This window comes from Hippopotamus amphibius, chromosome 4 (assembly GCF_030028045.1).
Source record: "Hippopotamus amphibius kiboko isolate mHipAmp2 chromosome 4, mHipAmp2.hap2, whole genome shotgun sequence".
Classification (NCBI taxonomy): Eukaryota; Metazoa; Chordata; class Mammalia; order Artiodactyla; family Hippopotamidae; genus Hippopotamus; species Hippopotamus amphibius.
Genome location: NC_080189.1, coordinates 86707478 through 86724480, shown reverse-complemented (window position 1 = coordinate 86724480; position 17003 = coordinate 86707478). Strand labels below are relative to the sequence as shown.

Below are 17003 nucleotides of genomic sequence, written 5' to 3'. Positions count from 1 at the left end.
GCTCTGGATCAGATTTGGGTTAACTCATGTTACGGCTGGCTTGGTCTTCTATCCATACCATGAAAACTTTCTCCGTATCAGCAATAAGGCTGTTTCACTTTCTTATTCATGTGTTCACTACAGTAGCACTTTGAATTTCCTTTGAGAACTTTTCCTTTGCATTTACAACTTGGGTAACAGTTTGGCACAAGAGGCGTAGCTTTCAGCCCATCTTGGCTTTCAACATATTTTCCCCACCAAGCGTCATCATTTCTAGGTTTTGATTTAAAATGAGACATAGGAACTTCCTTTTACTTGAACACTTAGAAGCCATTGTAGGGTTAATATTTGGCCAATTTTCAATATTGTTGTGTCTCAGGGAATAGGGAGGCTGAGGAGAATAGCTGGTCAGTGGAGCAGTCAAAACACATACAACCTTTATTATGTTCACCGTCTTACGGTTTGTGGTGCCCCAAAACAATTTACAAGAGTAACATCAAAGGTCACAGATGACCATAACAAATATAATAATTAAAAAGTTTGAAATATTATAAGAACTACCAAAATGTGACAGACATGAAATGAGCAGATGCTGTTGGAAAAACAATGCAAATAGACTTGCTTGACACAAGACTGCCACAAACCTTCAATTTGTAAAAAACACAGTATTTGTGAAGTGCAGTAAAATGAGATATGCCTATACTAGGAATGCAATAAACATTTGTGGAATGAATGATGTATATTTTTTCATGCATAATTAGAGATATCAATAAGCTGTTAATGCTTGTTTCTGTAGCACATGTACTAAAATTGGAACGACACAGAGGAGATTAGCATGGCCCCTGCACAAGGATGACATGCAAGTTCGTGAAGCATTCTGTATTTTTGTAAAGCATTATACTCCAATAAAGATGGAAAAAAATAAGCTGCTGATGTACTTAAAGTAAACTATATCTAATTTTGGCTTTTTCACTCTTCAGAGTTATCTACATCATGACTTCCTCCTAATTAATGCACAAGGGCCCAGCCCTAAGCAACCCGGATGGCAAGGGAAAGAACAAACTTTAGCTCCACATTGTTAGGCAGAGACTGTTAGGATCAACTAAGACAATATCATCTTTCCAATGGGTTAAGTCAATGGGAGGTGACTTCCTTATCAAATGAAGCGACTGTGTCCTCCAAACCAAGGTTTTTTGTTTGTTGTTGCTTTTATAATTTTATTTATTTATTTTTTATTGGTTGTGTTGGGTCTTCGTTGCTGCACACAGGCTTTCTCTAGTTGCAGAGAGCACGGGCTACTCTTCATTGTGGTGCTGGGGCTTCTTGTTGCAGAGCACGGGCTCTAGGCACATGGGCTTCAGTAGCTGAGGCACATGGACTCAGCAGTTGTGGCTCGCAGGCTCTAGAGCACAGGCTCAGTAGTTGTGGTGCACGGGCTTAGCTGCTCTGTGGCATATGGGATCCTCCCGGACCAGGGCTCGAACCCATGTTCCCTGCATTGGCAGGTGGATTCTTAACCACTGTGCCACCAGGGAAGCCCAGACCATTGAGTGTGAAACCTTTTGTCTTGGTCAAAACAGGCATCACATCTTCCACGTTGAAAACGATTTTTGTAAACAGTAAGAAACAAATGTAGACACAGGATGAATGTGGCCAATAAAGAACAGCCATGGGTTGGGGGGATCTAAAGAGAGTAGCAGGGGTGCTTTTCCCCACATGCTATTTGTGCAAATACAGATCTCTGAGGCTGCAAGTGGAGTTGATCAGAGTTGAAAGAAAAGCACTCCCAGGTGTGCCTAAGTGCTTCTCGTCCCAGAGAGTTAGGGTTGAGGAATTCTTGCACTTAACCTCGAGTCCTTCCAGTCATGAAAATCCTTTTTGGAGTTACTGTGGACAACTAGTTTACAAACAAAATCTCAATTAAGAATATCTCCTGCAAACTTTAAAACTCAGTCTTCAAGAAAGTGAAAAAACCCAGGGACTGGGAGAAAATATATGCCAACTCTATGTCTGATAGTGTATCTAGAAACTATAAAAGAGGTCTTGTAACAACAACAAAGTGACAAATAACTCAATTTTAAAATGCGCCAAGGATCTGAATAGACATTTTTTCCAAAAAACATAGGAAAAAAACCAATAAGCACACAAAACGATGTTCAACATACTCATTAGGGAAATGCAAGTCAAAACCACGATGAGATACAACTTTACAACCACTAGGGTGGCTCTATAATCAGACAGATAACAAGTGCTGGTGAGGATGTGGAGAAACTGGAACCTTCATACACTCCTGGTGAGAATGTAAAACAGTTACAGATGCTTTGGAAAACAGTCTGGCAGTTCCTCAAAAGATTAAACACAGATTTCCTATATGACCAGCAATTCCACTTGTAGTTTTATGCCCCAAAGAAATGATAACATATATTCACACAGAAACTTGAACAAAACTGTTTCTAGCAGCTTCATTCATGACAGCCAAAAGGTGGAAACCACCCAAACATCCGTCAACCGATGAATGGATAAAAAATGTGGTATATTCACACATGGAACATTATGTGGCAATAAAAAGGAATGAAGCACTGATACCTGCTACACCATGGATGAAACTTGAATACATTATGCTAAGCAAAAGAAGTCAGTCACAAAATACCCCATATTGTACAATTTCATTTATATGAATGACCAGAATAGACAAATCTAGAGAGACTGAAAAGTAGTTCTGCCAGGCAGAGGCTGGGCATGGAAAGTGACTGCTGATGGGTATGGGGTTTCTTTTTTGGGTGATAAAGGTGGTGTAAAATTGACTGTGGTGATGGTTGCACAACTGTGAATAGACTAAAAACCTCTGAATTATACACTTTGAGTGAATTGTACAATATATAAAATATACCTTAACAAAGCTATTAATAAAAACAAAAACAAGGCAAACACTTCAGCCCTGCTTCAATTGCCTTACCACACCTGCACAAACAACCTGGGTCCCAGCTTTATGTGCTAACCAGTCACAAAATCCTCAGAGTCATCCCTGAAACCTCAATGTATATTCCATGAATTTGGAACCTAATATCTAAACAGAAGCTGCACTAAGGATTAGCTCTGCCTCATTTAGAGAAGAGAAAATTGCAGTGTTATTGGAACTGCTTAAGGAAAATTTCAAGCATCCTGAAATATTTTGTATCTATTAACAGTCATGTTTGTTATGTACTCCCACAGCAAATATATTTACTCCCAATCACCATAAAATGTAATACACTATTAAGCATTTCAAAATCACATTTGACTAGCCTTACTGCCAGCTTACATAGTCCTAGTTCTACAAATTAAATCTTAAGAATTGAGACAAATTTACCATTATACCAATGACATGCAATGAAGAAGTGCTCTTTCAAAACCTTACTGTCCAATATGGTCCACTGGCCACACATGGCTGTTGAACACTGGAAATGTGACTAGCGCAAACTGAGGTGTAAGTGCAAAATACATTTACCCGTATTTTAAAGACTTAGCACAAAAAGGAGGCTGAAGATATTTAGATTTGTATGTTAATACAAACAAAAAACTTTCTATGTTAATACAAACAAAAAACTAAATGATCTTTTAGATATATTGGTTTAAATAAAATATATACTATTAATCCCACCTGTCTCTTTTTAAACAGGCTCAATGTGGCTACTGGAACATTTTAAATTATATACGCAGATCACCTGATATTTCTATTGGACAGAGTTGCTCTAGAGAAGCATTCAGAACTTTTGAGGGGAAGTTAAGTATGCATCAGAAGACAGGCTTTGAGTAACTTCTCCCATTATGGTTCCCAGCTGCCATCTCTTTTATATACTGGTCAATTTTGAAGAGTCTTTAGCATGGGTGGAAAAGCTGTAACACAAAGTCATTACCATATTCCTCCAAGACAACAAAATCGTACAGACCCTCCAACCATTCTTGCTTTCTGCAGCTGTGGCTTTCATAAGAAGCTACAGTGCGTGCCAACAAAGAGGGAAAGTTTTTAATGACAGCAGTTAGGACTTTTTCTGGATAATTTCCTCCTGTGGAGCAACAAGGTCTCAGAGCCTTAAAAGTGGTCTGATTAAACCTTTGGACAAGGTATCAAGAAGAAAGCAAGAACAGAAAAAAGGATCACATGTGATCCTGGAGGAAACCAGAACATGAGAAGGACTGAACTCAGTTTAAGGAAGACCCCTAAGGTGATCTACTTCAAGTGGAACTCTAACTCGACCTGGACTTCCTGAAATACATGCTGCACTGTAACAAGATCACCAGGTGATTCCTATGCATAGTAAATCCAGAGTAGGGGATCTGAGTTGAACACTACACTGGAGCACATAAAATTGTATAAAAAGTTAGTGTGTGTGTGTGTGTGTGTGTGTGTGTGTGTGTGTGTGTGTGTACATGCTTTACCCTTTTCTTTCCCCTGGAGACAGTGTCCATACTTTTTCCTTAGATTTTCCCAAGGAGTTCGTAATCCAAAACAGAGAAGTTTTATCCTGCAGGAATGTAGTCCCATAAAGTAGGAAAGCCTATATCACTGAACAAAGAAAAATCTTCAAATTATCCTTTGTTATGCAAGAACATTCTTCCATTTATGAAAGGCAGAACCTGGCCATCCTTGGCTTTGAGGTTCTTCTGCTGTGTTTTCACTGCTTCACCCATGCTAACCACACAGTACATTCTCCTAGACTGTTTTTACGTTTCAAAATACCACATGTACACACATTACCACAGATAAGCAGTATAACATTTATATATATACATAAAATTCTATTTTGCACTATACACCCACATCCACACCTTTACTTTTTAGTGCAAAATTGGCCACAAAATGCATTTCATTGCAGATACATACCAGTTTGTGCTAATCTGTACAGCCTGGAACAACCGTGGGGTTTTAAGTACTGATGTACTGTTGCAGCTGCCACCAGTTTTCTGGCTGATTCAGGAATCAACCAGGAAAAGAAAAATTTTTATTAGTATCATATCTGTCTTATTTACAACATGCAACCAAGAAGATTCAGGAATCAACCAGATACCTTTTTACTTAATATATGGCAGTCTAGTTATAATCTACTACATGAAACCATGAACAAAAACAGTTGATGGTCAGGCTGTGATTATTTAGCTTACTTTTTCATTAGTAAATAGTGCTGGTTTTACATTATAATAAAAAATATTCATCCTTTATTATTTCTTTCAGGCAAAAATTTAGGAAACAAACATACTTTTTTTTTTTTTCAAAGATACTTTTCAGGATGAGGTTGCTGTTGGGCTTCACAAATCTGCTTCAGAGGAATCCTGTCTCTCCACCACCCCCACCTTGTTAACAACAAAATGCTAAGGTAATGATTTATTCCAAGTTGACCAAGTCCCTAGAGTTAGATGCTATGTCCCCAAGTCTCAAAACGGCTCTAAGAACCTGCCTTGAATCATTGTCTTCCACTGGTGTTTAACAGGAGACATGCACAAACTGGTGGTCGGCTGACGCAGCCAGGCCAGTTAACTCACTACAAAGAGCCACAAGTATTTCAAAAATGAAGAAAATAGAAGTTTAGCCTCACTTTTTTTTCCTTGGTAATGTAAATTTATAAATGCAGAAGTACTGAACACACACCCAATATGCAGTTATGTTCCTTAATAAACACCTTCTCATTCATCGGTCTGATGAAGAATAACCTGCTAGCACTGGAAAACACAAACAGACAAATATACCCTTAATACTGAATACATTTGGCTCTTGTGGGGCAAAAGATTCTTTAGAAACTAGCCAGCTGAAAAGGTAATTTACCAGCAGAGTTCTAATCTTTGTTTAACCTCTGCATGTGATGCACATCATTAAAATACCAGGGCTAAAAAACAGTTTTCCACCTGGTTTCCTCTGCCAGATAGAGGACAAATGTCACCCACACTTCCATGGTGTGATGTTCCTGGTAGGGCAGCTTTTCTCCATCGCTTTCTTTTCCATCCAGAAAGCACTCTGGAAGGCAAGTGAGTGGTGCTACTGTAAGAATAGCCTTGATTCCAGTCTAACAAAAGTCAATTAGTCATACAATTCGACACACCATCATATTGTATCATGCCCGGTCACGACACACCTTTTCTGAGGATCCCTCGTTCAATTAGTTCCTTGCCTTCAGTAGGGCCAACATGCTCATTTGCATTCAATTTTAGATATTTATTTCATTTATTAACATAACCAGTAGAACAGAGTTTTAAAAAATATTTATTATATTTGGTTCTAGAAATGATAGAAAATAAAATTGATACAATTATGTCACACAGCCTTGGAAAGGCATATTTATGCTTTCACACCAGAGCAAAGTTTTTATGCGTGGCCAGAACTGGAAATACCTAAGCGGTGGGTAACAAAGGGTAATGCTGCTGATAGGAGGAGCCCTTGTAAGTTTCCAAAAGTTTTCTTCTCTATCATTTATTTTCAGGCAAATACCAGTCCAAGGAAAGAGTTCTGAACATAAAAGGCACCTAGAGTAAAAATTAGACCTTAACTAATAAAAATAGCTGCACATGTTGACATCAAGGAAAAAAAGCCCTATTGATGCAACTCTTACAAGGCAATGATAGTAATAAATGCAAAAGCTACTGCAACTGAAAAGTCTATAAACACTTACCTGAACCTGGTTCATGAGCTGGATTATGATAATCACTTTTGTGTTTATAAACCTGTGGATGTTTTATCACCATTTAAACAAGCATGAATATTGTTATTTATATTCATAGGTTTGGGGGAGGTCACTCTATTTATCCTTAGTCAAGATTAGTTTTGTTGCATTTTCTCTTAAAATGCATTGTTATATACTCCATTCATGGATGCATTAAAAATTCGTGTTGTCCTCCAAGAATGTAGCAAAACCTAAAACTGCTACTTTAAACCAAATTCCTTTAAAATGATTATAAAGCTAGTAAAGCTGACATAGTACTATGGTTTAAGCACCTGCAATATATTCTAACCAATTTATATTCTCTAAGCTAGAATTAGGATCCTCAAGATTTGTGTGTATGTACAAATATTGCAAATTAAGCTAATAAAAACTTGGAAAAATACAAATAGTCTTTTACTACAAAGATCCAAAATCCAAACAGGGGTCTGTACTAAGAGGAAAACGAACAGGAAGCCAACAAACACCTGTCTGCATTTTCTAATCTGGGGACAAAGGCCTCAGCGGAGCCAGGTGGTATTCAGCTGAGTCTGGTTCTTGATGCTGGTATCCATTTTTAGCACTTCGCGAATGGCCATGGTCGCGTAGGTAGAAGGAGGGAGAGAAAAATCCATCTTCAGAGCTTTGTATTTGCCTTCTGCCAGGCAAGAAAAAAGAGAAGGCAGAAAAATAAGGCAGCTGCAGACACACTGGGGTGGGTCACATAATCTCTATACAAATAAAAGAACCTGTGGCTCCTTTCCTCAGCCTACTTCCCATGGGGCCTCAGAGAATGAAGCAGGGAAGTAAGATCTGTGAGTGAAGAATCCAGATGAATCTCTATAGTAGTTCTACCTGGAAACTTTATAAAAAGGATGGATGAAAGAAAAGCACAGGAGAGAAATGCATGTTATATGGGGGGAAAAAATTATAGCACAGGGTGAAAACAGATAAAGGAATGGCAACAAGAATTTGACAATGAGAAGGCAAACAATGTTTTAGACTCTCTTGCTGGGTTTTCACTCACCTTTGTTAACTCTCCATGGGGGTGGGGAGGATATTCAATCACCTATTATCACAACCTTCTATAATGGTCACTCATTTTCAGTGGGAAATACTGGAGGTTTTTTGTTTTTTGTTTGGAAATACTGTTTTAATCACTGACCTCCAGTCATAAAACTAAGATGACATAAAAATTAAAAAACAAGCAAACAAAACAAAACAAAAAAACAACAGAAAAAACTAAGATGACAACACAAAATAGAATCAGAGTGGGTGGACGGCAGGTGGTGGCAATCATAAGATTTGAAAAAAAAAGTTTTTGTATGAGAAAACATTGCAAAGGTGACGCAGAACTGACAGCTGAAAAAACTTACCAGATGCAAACACTGGTGGTGGTTTCCCTTCTAGGTTGTCCACATCTGTGTTGAAGAGTGGGATTTTAGGATCGTCATATGCCACGACTTCCCTTCAAAACATGTAAGTAAAGAAAAGTGTGAATGTGGATTTCCATAACAGGTACTGAGTGGCTCATCACCATTTGTTTAGCAAGGAAAACACATAGGCCTATTGTAAATAACGCTAGGCGGGAGTATTCAATATCAGAGCAAGGCCAGATTTTACATATAAATACCACACTGCAATGCGACAGATGATGTCAGCCTATGTAGAAGATAAAAAAAAAGATTTCCCTAGGATGGAAATTCCTTTTCCATGTAGCTGATAAGCAGTAAACTTCACAGAGATGCAATTCAGTTAATCACAGCACTTACATCTTCTCCAGAGTGGTTATTACCCCTAACAACACTGAGGCACTGCTCTCTGGAGTGGGCAAGGTAGAGGCCAAGAGGCCAACCTCTTCCCACAACCCAGAGAAGAGGAGGGAGGAGGGAAAGGGAGAGGAAGAGATGGAGAAAACAAAGAGAGAATCTCCTGACAACTAGCCCAGGTTTTAATTTTTTAAATTATCAAAATAAAAGTTTTACATAATACTTGGATCAATGTTTGGAACTCACAGCTAATTCTGAGTAAGGTAACTTGCAAATCTCAAGGGTTTTTCTGTTGTTTTTTGGTGGTTTTTTCCTGGGCCTCGCTGCATGGCTTGCGGGATCTTAGTTCCCTGAGTCCTAACCACTGAGTCCTAACCACTGGACAACCAGGGAACTCTCTTGCAAATCTCAATTTTTTAGAAATAGGGATAAAGTTCATTCTCTGCACATTTCTTCAATAATTACTAACGTCAGTAAGTTGTAAATTAAGCCAGTTTCACTACATTTGAATTCATTTATCTCCTGATGATTCGAAAAATACCAAGTAGTACCAGTAATGAGAACAGTATTAATAACACATATGCCAAGTTGTAAACACTGAAAAATACACATGTGATGCAAAAACTTAAAATCTCACATAGCAATTCAGTTCTATTTCACTCCAGACGATTACTCACCAGCTGACATTCTGAGGACGAATGATGATCTTTCGGTAGGCCCCGGATAAGGAATAATCTCGAATTTTGTGTCTCATGTTGTCAATATCAAGATTGTCTGCTGTGAGCATTTCTCTGTAGGATTCACTAACTAATATAAAACACAAAAAGTTAGCTGGAATGCAGCATGTCAGCAGGCTACCTTGAACTCAACTACAAAGAGGGCAACATACATTCAGTTAGATCACCTTAACAAAATTAGTCGCCTCAATTTACAATCCAACTTGTTCTCTGGAATTAAAATTTAGTGACTTACTAACTAGTACCAGGTGACTCCAGTTTAGGTTTGGCCAACTTGCAGGTTATCTTTGCAACCAGATAGAGTATCTAGGGTTAAGCTTCCCAAGCTGGCTACAAAAGGCCATTTCATCAGAAGTTACTCAACTACAATTTATAGGTGCTCAGAGTTGGAAGAGACCATTTACAGAGCCTCAAACTCTTTCCGGAAGAAGGCAGTTATAAATAAATGTATAAAAATAAGAGACCTGAGAACACCATCTGGCTCACCCTCGCACCTGATGTAGAATCTTTTTTATATCACCAGAGAGAGACAGTCATCCAGCCTTTGCTTGCGTGTTGCCATTTACGGGGAGCTACTACTTTGTGAGGTATGCAATTATTAGAAAGTTCTTCCTATGCTAAGCTGAAATGTCTTCTGTGACCTCTGTCGACTGCTTTGGAACACAAATTGCCCTCTTCCACATGTGTTAATAAGTACTGAGACTTTAAGCCATATCATCTCTAGACCAGCAAGTTTCCCCCACTGCCCCGCCTTTCACATTTCTGTATTCCCCAGGGAGCCCTCATCTGCCTTGGGTAACAGGTTTATATTAATAGTAACACCGGATACTTTTTATGTAGGCTACCACGAAACTGGCCTTTTCCATCTATACATTTGATCTTTGATCGGAAACGTGAGAATTTACACTGAACCCTGTTAAATGTCCCCTGCAGTTCTTTTTAAATACTTATCTTTCATATAACTAATGTTAACTATTTTGGGTTATACTACTTGCAAATACGATAGGCAGGTTTCTTTATTCAGGTCATTTGTAAAAAATGTTGGGTAGACCAGGGTCGAGGAAAGACTCCCTCACAACCCACTCATGAGGACAGCAGGGATCCCTAACGGCTGACACCAAGTGTGCCCATGTCACGAACCCACATGCTTGAACTACTACCCAGCCAGTCTGTGAGCCCCTGTCTTGACCACAAGGTCTCCACAATCAGCTCTGTCAAAGGTTATGCTGAATTTACGTCTCAACTGATACTAACTAGCCCAAAGTTTCTGGCCTTGAGAGGTACCAGAGAGAAAAGAATGTTCTTCTTCTCTCTTGGAAAGAGGGCATGTGTGGCTCCAAGCATCTCGGTGCTTTCCTTCTCTAGCTCCTGGTACTGGTCTCCTGCGTTCCCCACTGTGCCATCCACACAGCACAGGCAGGCCACCCTCCCCACCCCTGCCATGTACCACCCTTATTCATTCTCCCTCCTCTTCTCTAGTCCTTTTCCCTCTGCAAGGCCAATCTCACACAGCAACATGATGAGTCAACATGTAAGTGGCAGATTTCCACTCAACTCTTTTGTTAAGTATTTGCCTTATCAAAGAAGAGTGTTAATCCTAATCATTCTGTAATTTCAAGTAATATAATGTTAATAAGTAAACTAATTCTGGACTCTTGAGAGAAAAGATGTTTTAACAGGAAAACACCTCCTACAGACCAGCTCTGGTGAGGAGTAAACTTCCAGGGTCAGTTCCATCAAGCTGGTCCCATGCTCAGGGTTGCTCTCTTTTTTTCAATTTCTGAATCCTTGAATAATAAAAGTTCCAATTCCCCCCGCAAAACGGCACCAATGAAAGTACAGAAGTAATTCTTCTATTTTTTAATTATTTTTTTGGCTGTACTGCACAGCATGTGGGATCTTTGTTCCTCAATCAGGGCTCGAACCCACACCCCCTGCATTGGAAGTGCAGAATCTTAACCACTGGACTGCCGGAAAGTTCCAACAGAAGTAATTCTTATCAGCCTCTGGGGAATGGGAAGCAAGGGTAGGGAATTCTAAGTTTACAGTTTATAAACTTCTGAGCCCAATGAACAGATATTACTTATACGGTTTAAAAAAAAAAAAAAAAGGTTAAAAAAAGCAATGTTAAAGTAGAATTATCCATTCACTTTCTCAACACTTTCCAAACCGTTCCATCCTTAGTAAGAACTAGTGAATTTCAGAAATTTAAATAACAGTGCCAATAATAACAGCAACAACAATAATAATACCAACACTATCACCACCACCACCATCTCTACCATCTGGTTTCTTAATGTAAATCATCCATCTGAGCGCATCCATTTCAGGGAGACTTTTATAAGTAAACACAGCTTAGGTATGTTTGAAATCTAAACATTTTTTTCAATTCTGATGGAAATTAAGGTTCTAAAATTATATTTAAAATACTGATTTTTCCCCCCTCTCTCTACTCTCGGCTGCCAGTGGCTTAGTTATGTCAGACTTTGTTTTAACTATCCTCCTCAGAGGGAACTTACTTTTATGTTTTGGGTAGATGACATCAAAACCAGGCAAGGGCATTACCACGTCATGGATGGAGTAATTATTAACATCGTCTTCCTCAATATAGGTGGCTGTGGCTGAAAAGACACCAGTAAATAAAGAAAAATTAAGAAAACAGGCACTATTTTCATAAGCCCAATCTTCTAAAATTACACACATCTAAGCAATCAGAAATGTAAGCTGGTACAGGTTTGGTGGCCCATGAAGCTTAAAGAAATTAATTTGGAAAATATACCTTTCTGTCTTTTCTGTTCTACTCAAGAAATAACTATTATCGATTTAGAAAAAGTAGAAAACTAATCTATTTCTCAGCTGCACCCTCATGTTTTACGAAAACTTGCTTTTAGCTCCTTTTTCTTCATCAGACAACACTACAAAATACTATTTGGAAAGCTATCACAAATGAATACATTTTGCTAAAAGAATAAACAATGGAAAAAACAAAAACAGTCTGTATTTAGAGGATGAAATGTGGTGGGACAGGGGACATTAAAATACACCAGATGTGATCGATACTGGATGAGGAAAAATTAAATCAGGAAAAGATTAATTAAAATTTCTGTACAAACAAATTAAAAGCTTTAGTGATTTACTGGGCACACCTGCAGAGGAGCAGGCTCCGTCTCCAGACAGTAGTGGGGCAGACGGTATGCCAGAAGAACATGGACTTTGGAAACAGACAGATGGGATCTCATTCCCAGTCTTCTTTTTTTAACCAGCTGTGGAACCTTTGGGCAAATGACTGAACCTTGTCTGAGGAAAAGAGAGACGACCTCACAGTAATACCGTGGCTTTAAATTGAAGACACAGATAAAGGGCTTCCTTAGCACAAAGCCTGGCACACAGTAAGGGGTCAAGAGCAGATGGGATTATTTGCATGTTTTATGAACATGTCAGGCATGGAGTATGCACTAGACGTCTATTATATCACGGCCCGCGAGTGTAAAGTGAGCTCCAGTCTCGTGCTGGCCGACAGGAGCAGGGAGGCGGAAGCACCTCCAGAAGTGTAGAGAAATACTAGCTAGACCCAGATTAGGGTTTTCAGAGGGATTTTAGGCAACACTTAGGCCAAATCTTATCCTAGTTGAGAAAAGGGAGGCTCGGAGAGAGTCAGGTGCATTATTTTCAAATCAGATGCCTATTTTTCATTAAAGATAACAGATCCCAACCAGTCAGTCTGAGCTTACAAAGTCCATTCATTTCAAGCTTACCAGACAGTTATCTTAACCAGCAGCCAGGCTGGATTTTAAGCACTAGTGTCAGATAACCGAACCCAAGTTTGGTTGAGTAAGGATGGTGTCTGCCCTTTTACCTCCTTTGAGAACAAGGTCCCCTGGGACAGGCTTCAGTCCATACTCTTCAATCCTCTTGCTTGCCATGTTGTTCCACACGTAGCTCTGGTAACTATGAATATACATTAAGCGATTGTTTCTTGGTATCTGAAGGGAGGAAAAAAACAGGCAAGAGAAAAACGTACATATGCTGAATATTAAAAGTGCTGTACTTTCCAAGACATCCCACGTGTTTCGTGGTGTCCCTACTACAAGAAACTCATCACTTCGATCTCCTGTTTTTCTAAGAGCCTATAGCAACAGTGACTGATACACAGCAACCAGTTTTAGAGGTGGGATCCCTCAGACTAGAGGGTGTTCACCATCAGCAGAAGCTGCGGCAGCTCCCGTTTTGCACCCACAGGGCAGATGTTCACGTGAAGAAGGCGAGTGCTTTGGAATTTATACCCTAAACCAAAGACACAGACTTCAAACTCAAGGAATTTACACATCAATCACAGAGCTAACGGTGCTTTCTAATTCAACACAAGGAGAAAGCCTGTCTAACTAAACTGACAACTAATCTCCTACAGACGGAATCGTGATTTTTTTGTGCATCTGGGGAAGAGTAAGCAAGACTTACAGTTAAGAGTTAACTTTAGTCTATTTGGATTATAGTTTCCAAACACCAGTACAGGCTACACTTATCAAGATGGTACCCACTCTTGAATCAGCACGCAGAAACCACACTAAAATGTAGTCACTTAGACCACTTACTGTGCAACCCTCTCATTGAGGCAGGTTACAGTTCTGATGCTGGAGAGTGACCAAGAAATGAACTCTGTGATGGTTTCTGAATTTCTCAAATATCAAGATACTTAAACTTCCTTGTAGATAATATTTTCCACACTGCTGCTTTTCTCATGCCCTCCATGTTAATCAGTGCCCCACTGCCTGCACCTATCACCCGCCCCCGTCACCACCCAGGGTCTGAACAAGGATCACTCAGGTAACACACCTCTCAGAGACTGCCAAAGGATCCTTATTTACCTTCTGTTTTTCCGAAATTTAGTAAAATATTTAAAGATAAATATTTCAAAGCATTAAGCCACCTCAAGACAGTGCCTGACTTCACAAATTGCACTCACTATGCCGAATGCAGAGACTATATTCTTCATTCCGTATCTGGAAAGTCCTCGGAGAAGCTGCCCTTCCACACACCTTTTGACAGGTAGTTTTCTGAGGGCAGCGGCTGGGTCTTTGGTCTTCGCCCATTCCTCCCTGCATTTAACCAAGTACCCCTTTTCAGCTGGGGGGGGAAAAGCTGTGATTAAACAAAGTATCCAAAAGACACACTTCCATAACTTAAAACACGTCACAGAAAACATAAAATTTCTAATTTTACAAGTGCTACTTGTAACAGAGCTTCTGCTCACCTGAGAATAACCATCAGAAAGTGAAAAGAGGGGAAAGGCAGAAAGTTTACAGAACTGGATGGCTTTCAACATGGTACCACCCCGGGACTTAAAGCCAATAGCTGTTCATTACCAAGCTGACTCAACACCAGACAAAACCTTGGTAGTCCTTTCTCCCTTCGCTCTCTTTTTCTACTGTACTGTACTGGCAAATTTAATGGGTAACTTTCCATAGAATTAGACAACCTTATCTCTAATCTGCAAATGAATAATTATCCAAAGCAGGTATAATTCTTTTGGTGATTTGTAAAGTAACACTTAAATCCTTTTTCATATGGTATGACAGAGTTTTTAATGAACTCTTCAAAATTAAAAATCCTTAATGTGTTTTTGCCAAGTTTTTATATTATATTACATTCTGCTTTAACATATTAACCACCAGTGTAATCTGTTTGGATTCCTGTATGTTCAGAGATTTAGTAGAGCATGGAGAAAAGGAAATGAATGCATTCATTTATGAATTAATAAATTAGATGAGCTAAAGAGCTGAAAATAAGATATAAATTATAAATCTCAAATATATACATAAAACTTGTGTAAAAAATAAAGATATAGGACTTCCTAGGTGGCGCAATGGTTAGGAATCCACCTCCCAATGCAGGGGACATGGGTTCGAGCCCTGCCCCAGGAAGATACCACATGCCACAGAGCAGCTAAGCCCGTGCGCCACAACTGAGCCTGGGCTCTAGAGCCCGTGCTCTAGAGCCCGTGAGCCACAACTGTTGAGCCCATGTGCCGCAACTACTGAAGCCCATGCACCTAGAGCCCGTGCTCCACAACAAGAGAAGCCACCACAATGAGTAGCCCGCGCACCACAATGAAGAGTAGCCCCCACCTCGCAGCAACTAGAGAAAGCCTGTGTACAGCAACGAAGACCCAACACAGCCAAAATAAATAAATAAATAAATACAATAAATAAATACAATACAAAATAATAAAAAAAGAAAAAATAGATATAAACTATACTTTTTTATTTTAAAAACAACTTTTAAAAATTCTGAAATAATGACCCCCAATTTGCACCTATACTTTTATTCAAAGCAATTCCTTGAATACATAGTCATATATTCTTTTTTTTTTCTTTCTTAAGATGATTTTTATTCTCACCTCCAGAACGGGGTTTCAGTATTAAATCCATGACTTCAGCCCAGGAATTTTGTAGTATAGCTCTAAAATTAAACAGCATTTATTTTACTTAATTTTGCATTAAGATAAATTTTATCTGCCCAAATTTGTGGAGTCAACAAACCATATAAACTTAACATATTTTATTAAACTTAAAAGCAAGCAGAAAAGCTAACATAATGACACAGACTTCAAATGTAAATGTCAAAAGAACTTAGAAGAGAGAAGAAAATTAAGAATACAATGTTTACTCACAACATTTAATATCATTTCACAGTTTTAAAATGCTGTAATAGTATAAATATTACCTAGTCACGTTTTAAGCTGTTATACACGGTATTATCTGTATAAATCAAAGTCAAGTCTTTACATACCAAAACTTATTTGAAACTTCTCAAAAAAAGTTCTCCCCTATGTCAAATACTTTCTTACCTAGGTAAAGAGAATAAATACAATTTATCCTTCTTTATTATTCTTGCCAAAATGCAAGTATAATTATAGGTTATACATGCGTCTCTAAAATGAAACAGTACAGAAAATTACCTGATATCTAACCTCTAAAAAATAAACACTGTTAACACTTCAGAGTGTAGTTTTCAAGACTTGCTTGATCTATAATTGTATGCAATTTTTCCTTTAACTTTTACTATACTATCTTTTGCCACACAGAGGTTATATTTTGTGTATCATACCTGAACATTTTTTCTTGTTAAGATTTCTGGTCTTGGAGTCATATTTAGAAAGGCCTTCCCTACCATAAGAAAACAGAAATTTCTTCTAATAATTTTTCTGGTTTTTTTCCTACTTAACTAGGGTTTTTATTTTTCACATTTAAATTAATCTATGAGATATTTCTGTGTATTAAATTATATAAAATGCTATTTTATCTACTGATGAGATCATATGGATTTTTAACCTACAAATGCAATGGATTAGATTAACAGATATCCCACTGCTGGCCATCCTTGAAGTCCTGAAACAAGCCATGCTCTATCAGTCTTTAAATATACTCCTGAGTGACACATTATTCAGCTGGCTAGGCCTTCAGTAACATTACCAAAAAAAAGAGTGTGATACTAATTCAAGACTAGGCACTGGTGTCCCAGATTTCACTGAAGAAGACTTCCATGCTCAAAAACCTTTGTTATTTGGCTGGCACTTGATTTTGTAAATAGTTTTACTGGGAAACAGCCATGCTTATTAATGTATGTACTGTCTCTGGCTGCCTTCACACTGTAAACAGCAGTGCTGAGGAGCTGCTACACACATCTATGGCCCACAAAGCCTAAATATTTACTACACGGCCCTTTATAGAAAAAGTTTGGCAACACCTGCTGTAACACACTAAAGTTGCTTAACTGTGGGACTTCATAACACTTTTAAGATGCTACCACACACGTGAAGGTTCAGTACACATCGCCGTATTAAAGATGGA

General features: G+C 38.6%; 1 protein-coding gene and 1 non-coding gene across 4 annotated transcripts in view; one reads left to right on the top strand and one right to left on the bottom strand.

The window, feature by feature from the left end:
• The first annotated feature begins 759 nt into the window (after positions 1-759).
• LOC130852919 (U6 spliceosomal RNA) lies at positions 760-866 on the top strand. Its single transcript, XR_009053618.1, has one exon. It is a non-coding gene; the product is annotated as a U6 spliceosomal RNA (small nuclear RNA).
• Positions 867-4671: 3805 nt separating this feature from the next.
• Positions 4672-17003, bottom strand: part of PUS7 (pseudouridine synthase 7) — a 104827-nt gene continuing 92495 nt past the window's right edge. For 2 of the 3 annotated variants that reach the window (XM_057732340.1, XM_057732338.1), the window contains exons 10-16: positions 15551-15612; positions 14117-14277; positions 13010-13136; positions 11673-11774; positions 9094-9223; positions 8024-8115; positions 6197-7305 (exon numbers count right to left, since the gene is read on the bottom strand). In XM_057732340.1, the coding sequence (XP_057588323.1) occupies positions 7169-7305; positions 8024-8115; positions 9094-9223; positions 11673-11774; positions 13010-13136; positions 14117-14277; positions 15551-15612 (811 nt within the window). In that variant the 3' untranslated portion in view covers positions 6197-7168. Of the gene's footprint in view, positions 4928-5605; positions 5677-6196; positions 7306-8023; positions 8116-9093; positions 9224-11672; positions 11775-13009; positions 13137-14116; positions 14278-15550; positions 15613-17003 lie in introns of those variants that run through there. The other variant, XM_057732339.1, reaches the window with a different exon arrangement.